Genomic DNA, 17,378 nt, shown 5'->3' with positions numbered 1-17,378 from the left:
ATGCCTCGCTCTGGCCTTCTGAGTTGGACCACGTTCTGAAATGGAAGAGAATACAGAAAGGCGCAGAAAAACACTCACATGTCTTGCATTCTAAAAGAGATTAATGCTCAATGAGCAGACAAATTTATGGATTTCTGGCATAAATTTGATGTATTTTAGAATGTGCTATTTTTGGCAGGAATATTGGATGGTAACAGCTCAGTGAACTCTAGGAAAAAGGATGCAGCAGATGCAGAATCTTAAAGCAGGCATGCTGAGGAATAACACACCTGAACTTTTGGGGGACAGACCACTAAATGTCCCTTCATATGAAGCAGAGACTAGGTCGTAAGTTCAGCAAAGCACTTAGGCTCCTCGTTTTTCACTGGCACTACATAGAAAAGATTTTAGGGATGATGAAGACACTCTCAGTGAATGAACAGGGAAGGAATAACACTGTTTGTTGCAATGTGGTGAAATTATGGGAGGAAATGTATAATGTAGCTCAACTCTTGGCCTGAAATAAAGTATACTGAGGTGGTTTGGTAGCAGTTTTCACATATGTAAAAGACCACTAGAAAGAGGAGGGGAACAATTTTTCTGTGGTTTGTTTGTTTGGGTTTTTTTTTTGTGGGGTGCATGAGATAGAGACAATGCCCTTACCTGCACTAAAGGTTAGCTACTGGGAAGAATCAATGGCTTTTTTGGGATATTGCAGAACCTTCGTCACTGGTGGTTGTCAAGGACAGGTTAGACAAGTGCCTGTCAAGCAAGATTTGGAAGAGCTGAGGCTGCTCCAGAGGTGGAAGCAGGACTAAAGCCCTCCTGAGATTCTGTCCAGGCCTCTGATCTGTCTCTGACACGTGACAGTCTGAAACCCTCCGTTTCTGACAAAACATGAGCAGCGCTTGGCAGAGCCCCAGGAGTTTAGTTGTGATTGCCCACCCAAAACGGAGAGTGCTGCACCCATGGCAGGAAGGAATGCTTCCACCTTCAGCTTCTCAAATCCTGACCCTCTGTCTTAAAAGACTGCGACTCCTGGAGGGACGTGTTGAGGAGAAGTAAGCAGGTGCTACTTAGAAGATGAGCTGGATCTGACGCAGCATTGCTGTAAATTCTGGCTAGAAAAGGGGAAGGAGAGAAAGCTTTTTCCTTCAGGGGAGTCACATTTGGAAAGCAACTACAGCCTTTGAGTTTCAATCTCAAGCACCAACTATCTTTCTGTTTGAGTGGAGCTGATAGGCTTTTTTCACATCCTCCCCCCCCCCAAATTGCTACCTACCTGGTCCTGCCTGTCTTCAGCAGCTCCACCTCATCCTGCCCTGTTCCCGCAGACCCAGCTTGCCTGGCGCTCAGGCTGCAGCATCCCATGCTTGGTCGCTGGCTCCGCCGTCCAGAGATGCTCGCTTCAAACTGACGCCGCAGTCACAGGATCACGTGAATGTGCCTGTACTGCACTCCGCCAGAGTAGGCACAGGAGGGGAAGGAAACAACGCACGTACACTTCAACTTACTGCTCATTTAAATTCTTCTTGGGTTAGAAGCAGCAGCGCCTGAGATGTAAAAGCGCTTCCTGTGGGTTTTAAACCTCTCTCCCTTCCTCCCCGTCTCCTCGGTGCCCCAAGCGTCATTGTTTCCTGCTAAGATGGTGGCCCGATAGGACAAGTATGTGCCGCTGCTTGGCTCTCACCTCAACCAAACGAAATGCGAAAGAGAGTCTTAATATAATGAGGTCAAACGTGCAAAGCACAGAGGAGGTAATGAGTGAGGGAGCTGGACATACAGCTACAACTGATGGGGCAAACCGGGGAATTTCCACTCTTAAGCCTTAAGTTTACATCCTGTAAAAAGGTTGGCCTGTTTCTGGATTGCACCGGTCAGATTGACACTGTTTTTAAAAGGGATGAGTTTTAATGTGGTAACTGTTGTCTCATTTTCTGTAACTTCCCTATAATTTCTGGCTGGTTCAAGTGTTACTTTCCGCAGAACTAAGTCCTTAGACAAACAGTTACTGGTTTTCCAGTGGAGGTTGATACCTGTTTGTTAATAAAAGGCGAAAATGAGCAGGACGTGCACAGCACATGCAGGTTCAGCTTTTATTTTCTTTCTGTGTTTTCTGAACTTGTGAAAACCCTCTTGCTCTGCAACATTTCAGAGGGTTTTTCCATGATGGCCAAAGAGCTGCACGGGTGGTAAGGTTAGGACAGTTGTTGACGATTCTTTCTGGACAACAAGGCAACCTTTTTTCTAGAGCGACCAGGCTTCTTGGAAGACTTCTCCAGCATTCTGGCAGGGCTCTGACCGAAGCAGCGGGTGCTGCCTGTGTGTGGCCGCAGATATCGGCCTGTGCACGGGCCAGTCGTGAGCTTCCAGGGTTGTTTTTGGCCAAGAGCTGCAGCATCCTCATGATAGAGAAGCACAAAATGGCAGAGCGTCTCTAAAGGCAAAACCCTCCGGCCTCTGAGGCGCTTGTTGAAAACCTCGAGAACCAAATCTGGGAAAGAAGATGCAGTTGTGAGATGGTCTGAACACTCTGTCACCAAAATACACCCGAGCTGTCACGTGTGCGCGCGAAGCAGTTGCGTGCGTGAGAAGGCTGAGGGGTGAGAAGGGGAAGTGGCTTCCGACCTGTGATCTGGGAACTATTAAGACAATTCAAAAAAAACCCAACCCCCAACAAACCCCGAACAAAACCCACCGCGCTTTTATTGCGCTCACTTCAGCCAGCTTCAGCTCAGCTAGAAACATTTTAGGCAAGTGGAAGGAAAAATATTGTAAAACTGCTTACAGTGCAATACAGGGTAGGAATGCACCCCAAAATAAACATCCGTATGCCCGGGAAGGTAGTGGTGTCTATGAAAGCAAGAATAAGTAGCCTGTTGCTGATACCCTTCATGCAAACTCACGCTTCTCCTTGCACATACAGTGATATCACTGCAATCAGGGCTGAAAGAGGTTTTGGTCCTCCAGGCAGGAGCAGTTCTAGTTAATGTATATCAGAGTACCTAAGGATTTTTTCAGTCTTTGTGTAGTTCATGTAGCAGTTGCCAGCTGTATTTGGGAAGTACAGTGGGGTGCACTGGCATTCAAGCACCGCCACGGTGGTGTAAGGCACATTGTACAAATCAACTCAAATTCCTGCACAGGCAGAGCAACAGGCATGAGAAAAATATACAGGTGCAGTTTATAGAGACAAGTATTAAGATTTAGCCTTTTGTACTTAAATATATATATATATATAAAACGTTCTTTAAAATAATTATAACAACAGCAAAAAAATTTAACCACTTGTTTCTTTCTAATGTGTGCATGGCTAGAAAGACCATAGCTTTTCTAGGTCTGCATGGATTAGAATTTCCAGTGCCTTCTAAGTTTCTTATACACTTAGCAGTGAGATATCTTTATTCAAAGATCACTTTGGACCTACACAACTGCCATAAACAAACGGGAGTCTTTCCTCGGGCAAGCAGTGGAACGATATGATTGTCTGCTGCTGGCCACCCTGTGACTTGTGCCCTTACCAAGAGTCTCGTAGACCACAGCTGGGATGATGTCTCTCAGGACTGTGCAGTTGGTGTGCAATGCTGGGTTTGCATTCATCTCCAGAAGCCAGACCTGGGAAAGATGAGTGCCATCAGGAAAAGGGGCTGGGTCTCCTCAGGGTCACAGCAATGCCCTTTCCAGACCTGGTGAACGCCTCGAGAGGTAGGAGCACGAACAAACCCCACCAAAGTCCCATAACACAGAATGCAGGCAGGGTGGCATTTTCATAAGGACTAGATGAATTAAACAAAATCCCTTTTTTTTGCATACATTTACTTACTTGAGGACAACACTGCACATTGTTGTCTGTGTCCAGCTGATGGGCTTTAGATTAACTCATGCTCTGTAGGTGTGTGAAGGCAATGTGTTTCATAACATACCAGTTTCCATCAGAGTTTCTAATTGAGTTTTTTCAGATACCATAAAATAAAGTTATAAGGAATCTAGAATTCATTTTGATTTGAGGTGGACACAGGGTCAAAACGAAGTAAACATAGCACTGAGTTTTCAGTTAACCCTTGGCCTTGATTTCCTGGGTAAGCTTTAGTTTCAGGTAGAAGCCATATAAGACACTAATTTTACTTATCTATACTAGTCTCATTTCCATTTCCCTTTGAAATGCCAAGGTCTGAAGCTGCAAGCCACAGAATGTGATGGTCCAGTTACCAACCTGTGTGAAACCAAAGAATTGACTCACATGTAATTCTGTTTAACTATTTCTTTTCCCTACAGTGAGAGAAAATCATCTGTTCACTTCCCGCCTCCGCCACATGGTGCTGCATCCTGTATATAACACGCGTAGGAACTATTCAGCATTTTGTAAGGAAACATATTTAATCATGTAACAGCTCCAGGACAGTTTTACTCCCTTTTAATTGATTTTTTTTTTTTTTTTTTTTTTCCTGAGGCAGCAATGAGTTTGCTCACAAGTACCTGTGAAATGAAGTCGGAGCGTTTGGTAGATTTTGGCAACTTAATAGACTTCACTTGGGCACTTTATTTTGCTGAGAATATAATACAACAATAATTTTCGCTTCTTTGAAGTAGTTTATTAAACAAATGAAACGACTGGTAAGTGAGGGCAGTGAAATGCCTTTTTTTTTTTTTTTTTTTTTTTCCAGAGGAGAACCAGAACAGCTGCTGAAAAAAACCTGCTTTGCAGATGCCAACAGAGGGCACCGAAGCTACGTACATTTTTCTTGGCAAACTCATTCTTCTCAGTGCTGCTTTTTCCTCTTAAAAGTGCATCAGATTTTGTGCTGACAGACAAACTCGATGAACCTTTATAATTGTCTTGATTAGGTTTTGGTTTCTTGTCCTTCAAAACAAATAAAACTGACAAACAGGAGGAAGAAAGTTCTCTGTGGTATCTATCACGCTGTTCATCTTCTACATTCCCCGTTATTGTACTGCTTGGATGTCTCACCATTTTTAAATGCTCTTAACCTCTCAACGGCCAGGGCAAGCTAGTAAGTGTCCTTTCTTCTGTTTCAGGAAGAGCAGAGAGAATAAGGCCAAGATTCACCATATCTGTGTGAATATCCGTAACTGTCATCAGCATTTCGTGTAGAATGAAATTCCTGTGCTTCTCCCTGCCTCTGGCAAGCAGGTGCCTGGCTCAAAATTTCCTAGCCAACACACGATAAAGAGAGGAGATCAAAACCCAGAGTGTTGGTCCTCGATTTCCTAACCGTGGATCGTCCTTTCTCTTTAGGCTTTTCAAGAGATGAGAACACTGAGTGTCCTGGGGCTTTGATCAGGAGTGCTGCTCTGGATGTTTCTCTCTCTCTCTCTCAAGGGTCTTTTCCGTGCTAACATGGGCAGAGATAAGACTACTTGGTGTGCAGGAAAGGCAGGATTGAGCCAGAGTTTTGTGCTGTTTCTGATAAAAACCCCGATTTACTTCATTTAATTACGTGAGTCTTTGCTGGAGTTCACCGAATGGAAGCTAAACATCCTGCTGGGGTCTCAGGGAGGGAGAGGACATCGGTCCGTGCTCCCAGAGGGTCCAAGTGACTTGATAACTGAGAGTGAATGGGAATATATACATCTCTCTACATCAGAACTTGTTCTTAGAGAGGATGGCCGTAACATGCTTCAAAGCCCAAAGCAATCCACAGCAGGGCTCTCTTGTTCTGCGTCTGTGTAGCAGCAGACGTCCAAGGAGCCTGACCCCTGGCTGGAGCTTTAAGCAACACTGAAATACCAGAAATAGGAATAAACCAACTTGCTCTGTGTCCTGTGTGGACGTAGCTGAAGCCACACACAGAGTCACAAACCAAGCCCTGGAAGGGCTACTCCGATGTTGCCGACCCAGAAAGGGACCCGCTTCACAATAGTGGAGACCAGAGGCTAAGGCAGTGGGGCTCTGTTTTCCACAGCCTTAACAAGCTTTTATCAGATTTTTTTGTCATCGTGATGTGGGGTGGGCACAACCAAGTCTACACTGTTCGTGTGGTACCTCATGCTCCCGGGGTGAATGAAAAGCTACGTCATTCCAATCAAAGGAACCGTCCCTGGCTTTAACTAGGGATTTGAGTGTTATCTTCACTTATGTACTTCTATCACAAACTGGCAAACGGCTTATCAGTGTCCAGTCTGTTCCCTACTGATAGATAGCTGAATCCCTTTATGGCTGATAAAAAATTTACACATCTGTCTTCCCAGCACGCCTCTGGAGAGAAGCAGCCCTTTTGCCTGGCTGATGCAATGCTTTGTGAAAACAGGTTCCCTCAGCGTTTAAATGACGCTGTCCTGAGCTGTGTAGTGACTTCAGCATTTACAATGCAGCACAAGGAAGCTCCAGAAACCGGTAGGAAAAAAGCCAACAACAGCAAAACCACATCCGTCACTTTTTCTCTCTCTCAAAGTACTTCATTCTTTTCTCAGCTTACACATGAATATGCAAAGCTCTACAGAAAGCTGTGGTTTCTCAGCAGGCCCTGTTTTCATAGCCCATGCTTCTAAGAACTCTGAGGCAGGAAAAACACCTTCCAAAGACTGAATCAGGATGCTGCAGGGCCTTCAAGAATTATTAGGACTGATCCTCGGGGCATTTGTATCTCAGACAAATAAGGAAGAGGGAAATGATGAGCTATAGCACTGAACGCGTAAGACTATGTCAAATCAGCATAAAGCAGATTCTACACGTGTCATGAAATAAGATGACAGGGAGAATAAGGCTATTGTGTGTTACAGGTGGAGAGGACAGGGTGTCAGAGCAGGAATTGTCATGTCAGCCCCCAGAAAACTGGGGAGTTTGCTGTGCCAGCCACTGCTAACTGTGGGTTGAAGCTGTCAGTCCTGCGTCCAGCCGTTGTGCACTGCCTCTGCAGGGAGTGTACAGGTGTCTCTTGGTGCAGCACCGCACCAATGAAGAAAGTAGGTGTGTTGCTCCCCAGCAGGGCCGAGAAAACGTGGACAAACCTATGCTAAAGGAATGCCTGAATTTCCACGTTGCTCTCCCTCAAAGGGAAGCTCCAGCTTCCAACTGACTCTGTCGCCACGAAGTGTCGAGAAATCCTCATCGTTCTTATGGATAATACTCGTCAAGAAGCAGATTTTATTTACCTCTCCATACGCAAAATAAGTGGGGGCGTAATGGTCTTTAGACGCTGAAGATTTTAACTAGCCAAGTAGGAATTGCCACAATAGAGTGATCCTGGATCTTCTATTCTACTTAAAGTTTACACAGCCAGGGCTTTGCATGCCAACGTTGCAAAAGACAATTCCCACTGAAATCTGAGAAGCACCAGTTTCTGTGTCTCTGCCACTTACTCTCCCTTGCCATTGACTTCCCGCACAAAGGAGTCTATTGTTCGGGGGCCTTACCCACTGCTGCATGCACTAATTCCACTCTTTCATAGGGTTTGCTGTTCCCACTGCCCTTTGCTGGAATATGTTTGAGTTGCTTTCTGCTTTAGCAACAGCAGAATCTGCCAGATGGCTCTGTTATGTTTAGGCCAGGTGGTTTTGAGGGACTGTGCTGCGTTGAAAGCACCTCAAGCGCTGCCTTTAACATTTCCCTTTCCCTTTCTTCTGGCTTTTCTTGTCCGTGTTTCATTCACTCTTTACCATTTCAAGTTGTAATCCTAGCGGATTTTACAGACTCAGTGGGCTGACCTATTGCTAAGTGGTGAACCTGCAGTGAACATGGAGATGCTGATGCTGACATCTGAATCGATAATGACTGATTCTTCAGTGTGGTGAGGGCGAGTTCCTCGTTGCCTCTGGTGGATACTCAGCTAGCACAAATCAGTATACATCTCGTGATGTTAGAGGCATTGCACACTGGTTTGTACTGGTTGCTCATCTGGCATGTTTGGTTTCTGGAGAAAGAAAGCTGAGCGGGCATTAAAATTCCCCTACTTTTCTCTAGGAAGTCCACTTCCCTGTGACAATCCTGCACAGAACAGTTTCACTGCCGTAAGTACTTTTCTTCCCATCCTGAGCTGTGAACGCCAGGGTTTCTGTGTGCGGGAAGCGTGCAGGCAGTACAGGTGCCATGTCTTGATGCTGGACAATGGAACGGGAGAAAAAAAAACGAATCCTGCACCTCGTAGCTGGCTGGCAGCCTGACTGACTGACTGCTCCATTTAATTCCTGGCACCAGCGCCTGTGTCAACTGCGCCGTACTGCTGGCATCAGACATCTGGCCAATATCATACTTAGCATTTGACGATATTGTACTCATACCTTAAAGTTTTCATCAATTAAAAAGTCACAGCCGATGAGATCAAAGTAGCCCAGTTTGCGGTCCAGTTTGTGCTGGGCTGCCAGGAAGCACTGCAACGCGATCTGCTGCATCCTTTTCTGAAACGGAAGACAGGGAACACCAGTAACCGATCGCTGTGAATGCCAAGGGCATAGGAGTCACTAAGTCACAGATGTCCTTTTGGTTTAGGGACTTTTGTTCTTTCCCCTGCCTCCAGCAGAGCTCCTCTCTAGACTGGGAAGGATGCTGCATTTGGAGTTGAAATGCATGGTGGGGAATTTCTACATGAAGAGAGATACCATGAAGCTCTCTGAAAAGTTTCTACTTTGCTGAGAAGCTTGGCAAATTCAACTAGGTTGGCTTCCAAAATCATATTTTAACCAAGTTTTTTAGCTTTTTAATTATCTTTGTATTTGGCTTTTAACTATAGCATTTCCAAAATTAACCTGAGAAAGTTGTGTCCTCTGCCCTTTTCATTCCCACCCCAGCAAGTCATGGAGAGAACTGATGCATCATTAGACTCAGGCTGATGAAATGAAGTCTCAGGACTTAGATAATTGTTTCACTTGTTTCTTCAGTGAGACAGGAAGATGTAAGAAATCAAGCCAGCTGAGCCTTCTTATCTCTCCTCCATGATAAGAGAAGATCTGAGGCCCTGACATGGCTTTCATGTGGCCAAATCAGATGGAAAGTGAATGGTGTGTACTTTATTTTTTAACTCAGGACCACAGAACTGTGCCAGGAACATGAAGACCACCATGGCATTTTTATAGCTAGCATTTACAGTCACACTCTTTCAGCTGTTTGCCCGTTTTATTGAAATGAAACTCTTTGTGTCTTCACCTCTGTGTTTAGCATCTGCACGTACATGGTTACCATGGGGCCATCACTCCGTGTGTTTCCTTGGGGGGATCCAGTGAACTGTTGGCTTTTCTCCTTATTCCTGTCACCCTAATTAGGCAGGCTAGCATGCCATACACACGCTCACACTTACAGTAAACACAGTGAAAACCCAGTCCTTGGGGAGGCCATGGGTTTTTCTGAACTTCTCGTTAACGTAGCTGTTGAAGTGCTCCATCCGCCAAACTGTCTCGTCTTTCAGCTGGCTGTACAGGGAGTTCTTCTTCTGCATGTACTGAGAGGTGGGGAAACAGCAAAGGCAGATATGAGATTTCTAGCAGTGAAGAGTAACTGGGAACTAGCTTGCACGGCAGACATCCAGCCACCCTGAGTTGTTCCAGGCATCTGGAGTTGGGAAGAAGTTGGGAATCTGAGTTGGGAAGAACCCCAGGATCGAGTTGTGGCGGTGGAGGGAAGAGAGCCCCTCGCTAGCAGAGCTACACCTGAGCAAATACCCTGACTCTCATCGTACAACGCTGCCACGGGCAGAAATGTGCCTGACCCACCTGGCCGGTGTAGACACAATTACCCAAGGTCTCTGTCAAAGCAGCTTTTTCTCTGTGTGTGTGTGATATGGCTGGACCAGGGACTGGCAGACAAGGAGAGGTGCTTTCAGGTCGTGGTCCTGCTGTTCTTCAGACTAAATCCACTTCCAGTGTCTGTCTGTCTGCCTCACACTCCTCTAGAGGAGAGAACATCTGGGGGAGATGGATGTATTCGCAGAGGAAACCAAGGTGAGGGCTTCTCCCTCCCACTGTTTCATTAATCCCTATGTCAGCTGGAGTTTATCAATAATTTATCAATATTTACATTGTTCAGTCACAGGCAAGTCCCCTTTCCCTGTGAAACAGCGGGGCTTGGCTGCAGCTCCATCTGTGGGACGGTTACCGTGGGGTTGCAAAGCTGCTGGTTGATGATGCTGTCTCTGCTGCCCCTTGTCTTTTGGAAAAAGAGTAGGAAAATAGCTGATTGCAGGTGGGATGAAAGGGTAGGAAGGGAGTGAGAGCAGAATCAACAGTAATTTGAAGAAGTCTGGCCTATTACCAGCTGCTCCTGTAAATTTTGTTTCCCTTCTCCCAGCAGGAACCCAGATAATTTATGTTCTGCTAATAAACACCTGTCCTTTGTTTAATATCACTTGTGCCCTGGGATCCTACCCGAGCACCTGAATTCCCATGTGGATAGCTCTCTAGCTGAGCAAACAAACTATTCCAGGAAAACAAGTAGCATACTGATAACAGCACATATTGCAGGAGGCAGCTATAACCTGCTGTCCTGAGCTGCCCTTCTGTAGGAACCGTAGAACTCCAGCTGAAGTGGGTTTGTCTGATACCTCTCTAATGTGTATTTTGCTAATTCTCAGAACACAGCATGACACTGAGAGAAGGGCTTGAAAAGCAAATAATTTCCTTCCTTCTGATTCTTTTAATTCTCTTTCATCAGGGCCAGCTCTAGCTACTGAAGGATCACATTTGAAATAAAAACTCAGGTAGATTTGAGCAAGGAAGGCCTCTATTTTGTATGATAAGGGGTGTATGGAAGGACAAGCCCGAACAGTCTTGTTCTGTTGTAGCTCTCATTTGAGCAGCAAGACAAGCAAAGATGGAGATTTAAGAATGATGGCTCTTGAAGAACACATCTGTATCTTACATCATTGTGGTTATTGGCTTTAAGCACAGGATCAGCAAAATCCTTAGCCAAGATTAAGGCCCCTTTGCACTAGGTAGCTGCAATCAAAGGCTTCTTGCCCTGAGAAGTCTATGGTCTACAGATACATGAGAGAATAATGGCGGGAAAGAGAGGTCCAGGGAGAGAAATTGTCAGGTTAAGCAGAGAGCTGGTTCACGGCAGAGAGCAGAACCTGATCTGGTCCTGCTTCTGTTCAGCCTTGTTGCCATGCTTGACCATAGGCCCACGTTCATTTCCTGGGTGCAGGGATTTTACATGCATGAGGCGTTTATCTTCAGTCTCTCAAAAGTCTTTTTTGCTTCCCATCTCTGTCAACCACACCCTCCCTTTCTTCTGAACGAAGTGACCTTAGTTTACCTGATTGGTCAGGTGAACAGTCAGATCCTCAGAAGCGGCATCATAATTGACACAGGTCAACCTGACGTAACCTTGGGCGAAAAATAACACGTATGGCACCGTGCAGGCAATGAGGAGGTAAGAGCGGACATCAAACTTCTTCCCTTCCAGGAGCAGAGGCTGGTGAACGTACCTGCGAGAGCAGTATTTCAGCACAAGTCACCAACGGGCAGCCATAAGACACGGCAACTCAAAGCTCACCCCAAACCCCTCAGCCAGTTCCTTTCACACCACAGAACCTCGTCCCTTTTTTCGACACTGGTTTTAAGATGAGTGGCAGGAGAGGGTGCTCATAGGAGAAGACAGAAATGCCAAGAGCAGCTCCTTCCCGGAGGAACAGAAGCTGTGCCGAGTCTCAGGAGCGGAAGGTAATTAAAGATTTACTAATATTTACTGGAGAATATACCAAGTTTATGTCTGAACACAAAGAGCCCTTCATACAGCACGACTGCATTTATTGCCAGAGTGATGTAATCTGGGAATTGTTTCCCTTTATCATCAAACATTGCTGGACGTCTACACAAATAACAAGGATGTGCTGTTAAAACAATCAATGCTAACAACAGTTTCCAAAGGAATATGGAGCCTCGTTCTTCAGAGCATAAGCCATTCCTCACTAAAACAAATCAAGATGAGGTCTAAGATAGGGCCCAACCACTTCTTCCCCTGGCACTGCTGCTCGTGCATCTCAAAGACCACATACTGGTCTAACTAAGGCCCTTGGTCCGATTTTGTCAGGCAGTTGTTGTTTTGCTCCTTACTGTACTGACTGCTGCATGAGCACAGTCCAGCCTATTTCAGAAAGCCCGTAAGATCACCATTCCAGTTTACCATTTTACAGATCTCTCTTCCCCTTTTCGGTGAGGCCAACCGTGCCTTTGGTATGAAAAGACACGTTTGGATGACCGTAAGCAGAGAATATTGATTGCTTTGGCAAAGGAAGCTCTTGGAAAGGTTGCTGTGTGCTGCGTTCTCTTGCAAGATAAAGATGCCCAAGCCACGGCAGCAGAAGGTCAGGGAGGTGGTGCAGGGTGAGGGATTGATATCACCGCTTTGCCAGGACACGCAGTGATCACTTCATGGCAAAACGTGCTTTTTTGCCGTGCCAATACTGCAGCGTTGTCACAAGTGTATCACCTTGTCATTGCTGGCGTGTTGTGATGATGCCAGGCAAGACCATGCACGTCTGGGCACCATGAAGTTTAGGGTGCCCTGTATGCCGAGCTGTGCCCATTAAAGGCAGCATCAAAGGCATCTGGGAACTGCAGCTCCCAGGATAAATAATGAAAACATCTTTTTTGCATTTCTCTTTGCAAGTTTTATTCACTCAAAGGACTGAAGTGATTTAATTGTAATGCATTCCTCAATTGAGGGAGGGACACTGAGGCAAGGGGAAGTGGAGTTGTGTAACAGTAAGCAAGTAATTCTCTGTAGCTGAAACTGTTCTCATTACTTCTGCTGCCTTATTTTTCCCTTCCTTTTTCTGCTGTTCTGCTCCTCTACAAAACCTTCCAGCAATGGCTGAGAGATTTTATGTTCTACAAAGAAGAACCTGCATGGTTCCTTTATTCATGCAAGGAACACAAATTAAAACAACCCCAACCCAAAAGTTTAGTGGCTGCTCGCCACTGCCCGTTTACTGAGGTCTAGAATTTCGCAGCATTAAGAAGATATTTGGGAGGCTTTATTAGATTGCATGGAACAGATATTGCAGCTGTACAGTTTGTAAAATGCTAGCTTTTTGTATGAGAAGCTGCGATAATACCTCATTTGAATTGCTTTGCACAAGGCTTTATGTATAGAACTCATGCACAGAACTGTAGCAACTGGTCTTTTGAGGTAATTCTTAAATTTCCAGACAAGGATAAACTCAAATCGTTCTGATGACAAAGATCCACCTTGAAGTGACTGAAGCGAGGATGCAAGACAAGGAATAGCCTCTCTCCCACAAAGTGAAATCTCACAGGTTGATGAGATGTGATGTAACCACATTAAATACCTACGGGACCATTCAGCTCTCTAAGGCCACTGTGCTTAATCACACACGCTACTCACACACCAGTTCCCAGGCTTGGATCTCTACCTTTGCACTATTCTTGCCTGGGGGGCCTTGTACGGCACCCTCTTCCTGAGCAGGTCCTCCTCAGCGCTGTGGAGCTTGGCTCGAAGGGTGTTGACAGCAGCTGGATTTTTAAGCAGGAAAATTCCTCGACCTTGGTTAGAGCAACTCGGTTTGCAGATCCAAATCTGTTCTTCTGCGGAGAGAATGAGCCTATTAGGGCGATGTGTGTGGTACGAAACACTGATGTGCCCATTAGTGGGCTCTGAAAACTGATCACGTGCGTGTACGTACACAGATATCAGTTATTATTACTGTGTATACTTTTGTGAACGTTTCAGAGGATCACAGAGCTATCTAAATCGATTGCCACCACGATTAAGACAATTCACCTTTGCAAAGCTCAAAAAAGGCATTTCTCTCATCTTTTAAGTCCAGGCGAAAAGATTCTGGGAAGAATTCTTCCATCTTCAGTAGCCTATGGCAGAATCAAATACAAGTTGAAAACCCTATCCAACCCACTCCTTCCTCTGTTACTTCCAGAAAGGATGGCTGCAAGTAGAAACTTAAGAAATGGGGTTTTTTTCCTGCCTGTGGACACTGGTGTGTCTGTTTTATGTTTTTCCTGAGCTACCTCATTCCATAAGCTTTCAAGAATATATGTTAACCTTAAGACATTCTCCATTCAGTTTTATGAAAACTAGCTGAGATGGCTGCAGGTAACCATGGTACAGAACTGCCATTTGTTTTTTTCGTAGCTCAAAAATAAAGGAGCAGAAATGGCAATAAGCTTCTCTTATATTTACAGGGTCTGTGGCAGAAGAAGTTGTGGCCTTCCCAGTAGGACGATGTACCCAAAACAGGGGAATTACTGTGACTGTCGTCTTTGGAGGACCTGGCACTCCTGCAACTCCAGACATAGAGAAAGAAGAAATTCGGTCTCTGATATATGTACTTCTGGGAAAAGAAGTGGTTTTTCTAGAAGATAAGAAAGAAGCAAAACTCCCTATCCTTTGTGTCCTGCACTGTTATGCATCCAGAAGAAGCTGGTCCTTTGTGTATGTGCTCTCACTTTCTGTCGGCATGTTTCTGGTCAAGGTTCAAAGAGGTGAGTGCTCTTACTTGGAGTTAGAGTTCCTCCTGATCTTTTGCATCACTCGCTCTTGCTCTCTCAGGCAGCATAAAAGCCCTATCTTACTGGTGAGGACTCCGTTGTTGGGAATCTGGTAGACAAGCTGTTCACCTGTTATGAGAAAGGAAAAAAAAAAAAAAACCTCAAGCAGCAGAATCTGGAGGATGCAGCTGACTTTGCCGCTGTTGACTTCCACCAATTTGCTTTAAGGCAGTAGTGACAACTCACAGAGCAGTGAAAACACTTGCTGTAGATCTGTTTCTACCCAGCCTTGTAGGGGAACAAACAGATCTGATGCAGCTTCATGAAATAGTCCATCCCTTGCTCCCTCCAAAGGTGCCACTGCCCTCACACACCATTGCAGAATTGCTTTGAAACACAGCCTGTCTGCACCACTGCGTGTGAGGCCAACTGCTGGTAGGTGCAGCCTGGTGAACAGCCACCTCTTTGCCACCAGCGCTGGCAGGGGGGGAAAGGCGGCTGCCGTATGGGGACTGGTAGGGAAGGGGTAACACACTCCACGGGAGGGCCCACAGCTCTGTGCCGTGATGCTCAGGCTTGCCAGGGCACAGGTCTTGACCAACTCCCAGAGGTAAAAGGACTGCCCCAGGGGCTGTGCTTCGGGAGTTTGTGTCTGCGATGCAGCAGCACTCTGAGGGGGGCAGCCAGAGGCGCTGGTGCGGGCGTCCTTGATTTCGTGCTTTTCTAGTGGGAAACCTGGCTGGACCTTGTGAAGTCAGGATGCAGCGATGAGATGAAGGGTCGAGGGCAATTCAAGAAGTGGAGACGTTTTGCTTTTAGTGACCCTGTTCTCCCTCGGCAGAGATAGCTGGGCCTGGGATGTGAGGGGTGACCCATCTTGAGCTTTACTTCTCCCTGCAAGTGCACCCTTCCTTCCCTTCCTCCTCTCCCCACCTCCACTGTGGGAAGAGTCTCAAAATTCTGGGCATCTTCTGTGTGCAAGGCCTAGACGAGCGCTTGAGATGTGCCAGAACAGGCTGGTCCCGGGCTACAGTGCTGTGTGAATCCTATGGCAGCCGCCGCTCAGACCCAAAGGGACAGGACCGCGTTTCGGAAGTGATTGTGATGGTTTGTGTTTAAATCCCAGTACTGCTCATTTCTCTCTACTTAGCTCATTTCAATGGTATCTTTTCTCCCAAAGCTGTTCTCTTGTCTAAAACCCCTTTCTTTAATCACCATGGCAATCCAGCTCTGATGCCTCCTCTGAGGTCTGCCAAGAAGCTGAGGTTACCTGTTTCTCCTACACCCAGGTGACCTCCTCTGCCCTGGGAGTCACGAGTCCAGCGTTCTCCTGTTTTTCCCACCACCCTCTCCCACTCAAGGCCCACAGGCACCTCTACCTTCTTTGAAATGGTAATAGGTCTCTCGGCACTTGATTTCACACCATTTCAGTGCATAATCCTGTCTTCTGTTGTCATAGATACGCTGCCAGCCTCTGCTCTGGCAATAGATGCTCACGCTGCATGAGGAAAACAAGACAGAAAAGCAGCCTCCCTTCTATTAACAAATACTTAGTTAGCTCATAGCCCTTGAACTCCTACTAATTTTCTCTGGGAGCCCGACCTAACACGCCCAGAAGCCCCTGGGTGGGGGATAAGGTGGGAAGCATTAATGAGAGTCGCTGCTAGTGGACCTGCTGGTCTGAACTTGAGAGGGTGGGGGGAATAACTTAGGATGCTAAGAACGTTATGATTCAGCAGCTCTAATGAGAACTTGTACCACTTCAGCAGGTACATTTTTCCAATTAGGACGCGACTGGTAGCCATGGAATAGAAATGTTCAGGGGCCAGTCTTAATAGGGAGGCTCTCTGCTGAGGAGTTTAGAGAGAGATGATGAGTAGCAACAGAAAAAGCTGTTTGTAGACAGAGCTATGGAAACAGAGCAAGGAAAGTGCTGTTTGCAGCAGGGATGCTGTGGTGCTTGCTGGTGACAACATCTAGAGAAGCAGGCCAACATGCAGAACTCAGAAAGGAATGAATGGAACTTCTGCTCTGACAAATTTTCTTGGGCAGAAATCTCTTATTTTTCACTTGTTTTGCATTTAGCATAACAGAATGCTGATCAATAGCAGTGGTTCCTAGCTCTGGTGGTGATGCTCACAGATTTACTACGTGGTGTAGCTAAGTGATTTCTGAACAGCCCCAACTGAGAAACTTTCATTAACCAAATTGAAGGATTTCATTTCTTTGCAAAGACATAGTAGTTAGCTAATTTACCAGTGGTGGCCTTCTGGTGGATGCTTTTGATTTGATTTATCTTTAAATGGTCCCCTAGGTGTGCCACTCCAAAAGACAGCGAATCAAAGGAAAATCATTTGAGGCCAACGGATAATGGATAACATTGCATGACTTCATCTATGGTCATACTACTGCTCACACGTGTCTGCTGAGAGAACCTACTTACAGCCCAGCTCCATTAGATCCACTGATATAAAAATATGGTCCTGGTCCCACAGATCCTTTTGGTATCTCTTCTTCTGGCTGTTTTTCTTGAGGGACGTTTTTCTGGCTGTTTTTCTTCTTACCCTGTCTTCTATTGTCATTAGACTTGGCTTTGTCAAGCTCCACTTTAGAGTTGGTCGAAGTAGCTGCAAAATTGGAAACTGAGAAACTTCAGATGACCTGGGATCTTACCCATAAAATCCACCTCTAGGAAGGCAGCTGTTACAGAAGAAAATGCTGTGAGGTAAGGGACCACTTCAATGGGTTTTATGGCCATTACTAGCGGCATTGTCTTAAAACAATTAAAAAATTATTGCTACTGTAACCTGGTGGCAGGTACCATGGTATATTAAGTGGAAAAACAGAGGAAATATAATAAAATATGTAGCAGAAGGGACCATTCCAATCAGCCGTAGTCTGTCGATTCTAAATGGCACTCTCTTACTTGGCAGGCCTCTGCTTCACAGGACTTCCACAGACATCTTGTCTAGGTGGGTCTCAGT

The 17,378-nt window shown here is 45.8% G+C and overlaps 1 protein-coding gene across 1 annotated transcript; it reads right to left on the bottom strand.

Annotated features, from left to right (window-relative positions):
* Positions 1–2,177: 2,177 nt before the first annotated feature.
* TTLL10 (tubulin tyrosine ligase like 10) lies at positions 2,178–17,152 on the bottom strand. Its single transcript, XM_086476040.1, has 11 exons — positions 17,068–17,152; positions 16,838–17,021; positions 15,774–15,892; positions 14,403–14,523; positions 13,673–13,758; positions 13,305–13,476; positions 11,183–11,354; positions 9,231–9,371; positions 8,218–8,334; positions 3,501–3,594; positions 2,178–2,473 (listed from the first exon to the last, which is right to left on the bottom strand). The coding sequence occupies exons 1-11, from the start codon at positions 17,150–17,152 to the stop codon at positions 2,178–2,180; spliced, it is 1,587 nt and encodes a 528-aa protein (XP_086332166.1).
* Positions 17,153–17,378: the final 226 nt, after the last annotated feature.

Source organism: Leptosomus discolor, chromosome 20 (assembly GCF_034619465.1).
Source record: "Leptosomus discolor isolate bLepDis1 chromosome 20, bLepDis1.hap2, whole genome shotgun sequence".
Classification (NCBI taxonomy): domain Eukaryota; kingdom Metazoa; phylum Chordata; class Aves; order Leptosomiformes; family Leptosomidae; genus Leptosomus; species Leptosomus discolor.
The sequence above is the reverse complement of the archived record's forward strand: the minus strand, read 5'-3'. Positions and strand labels throughout refer to the sequence as shown.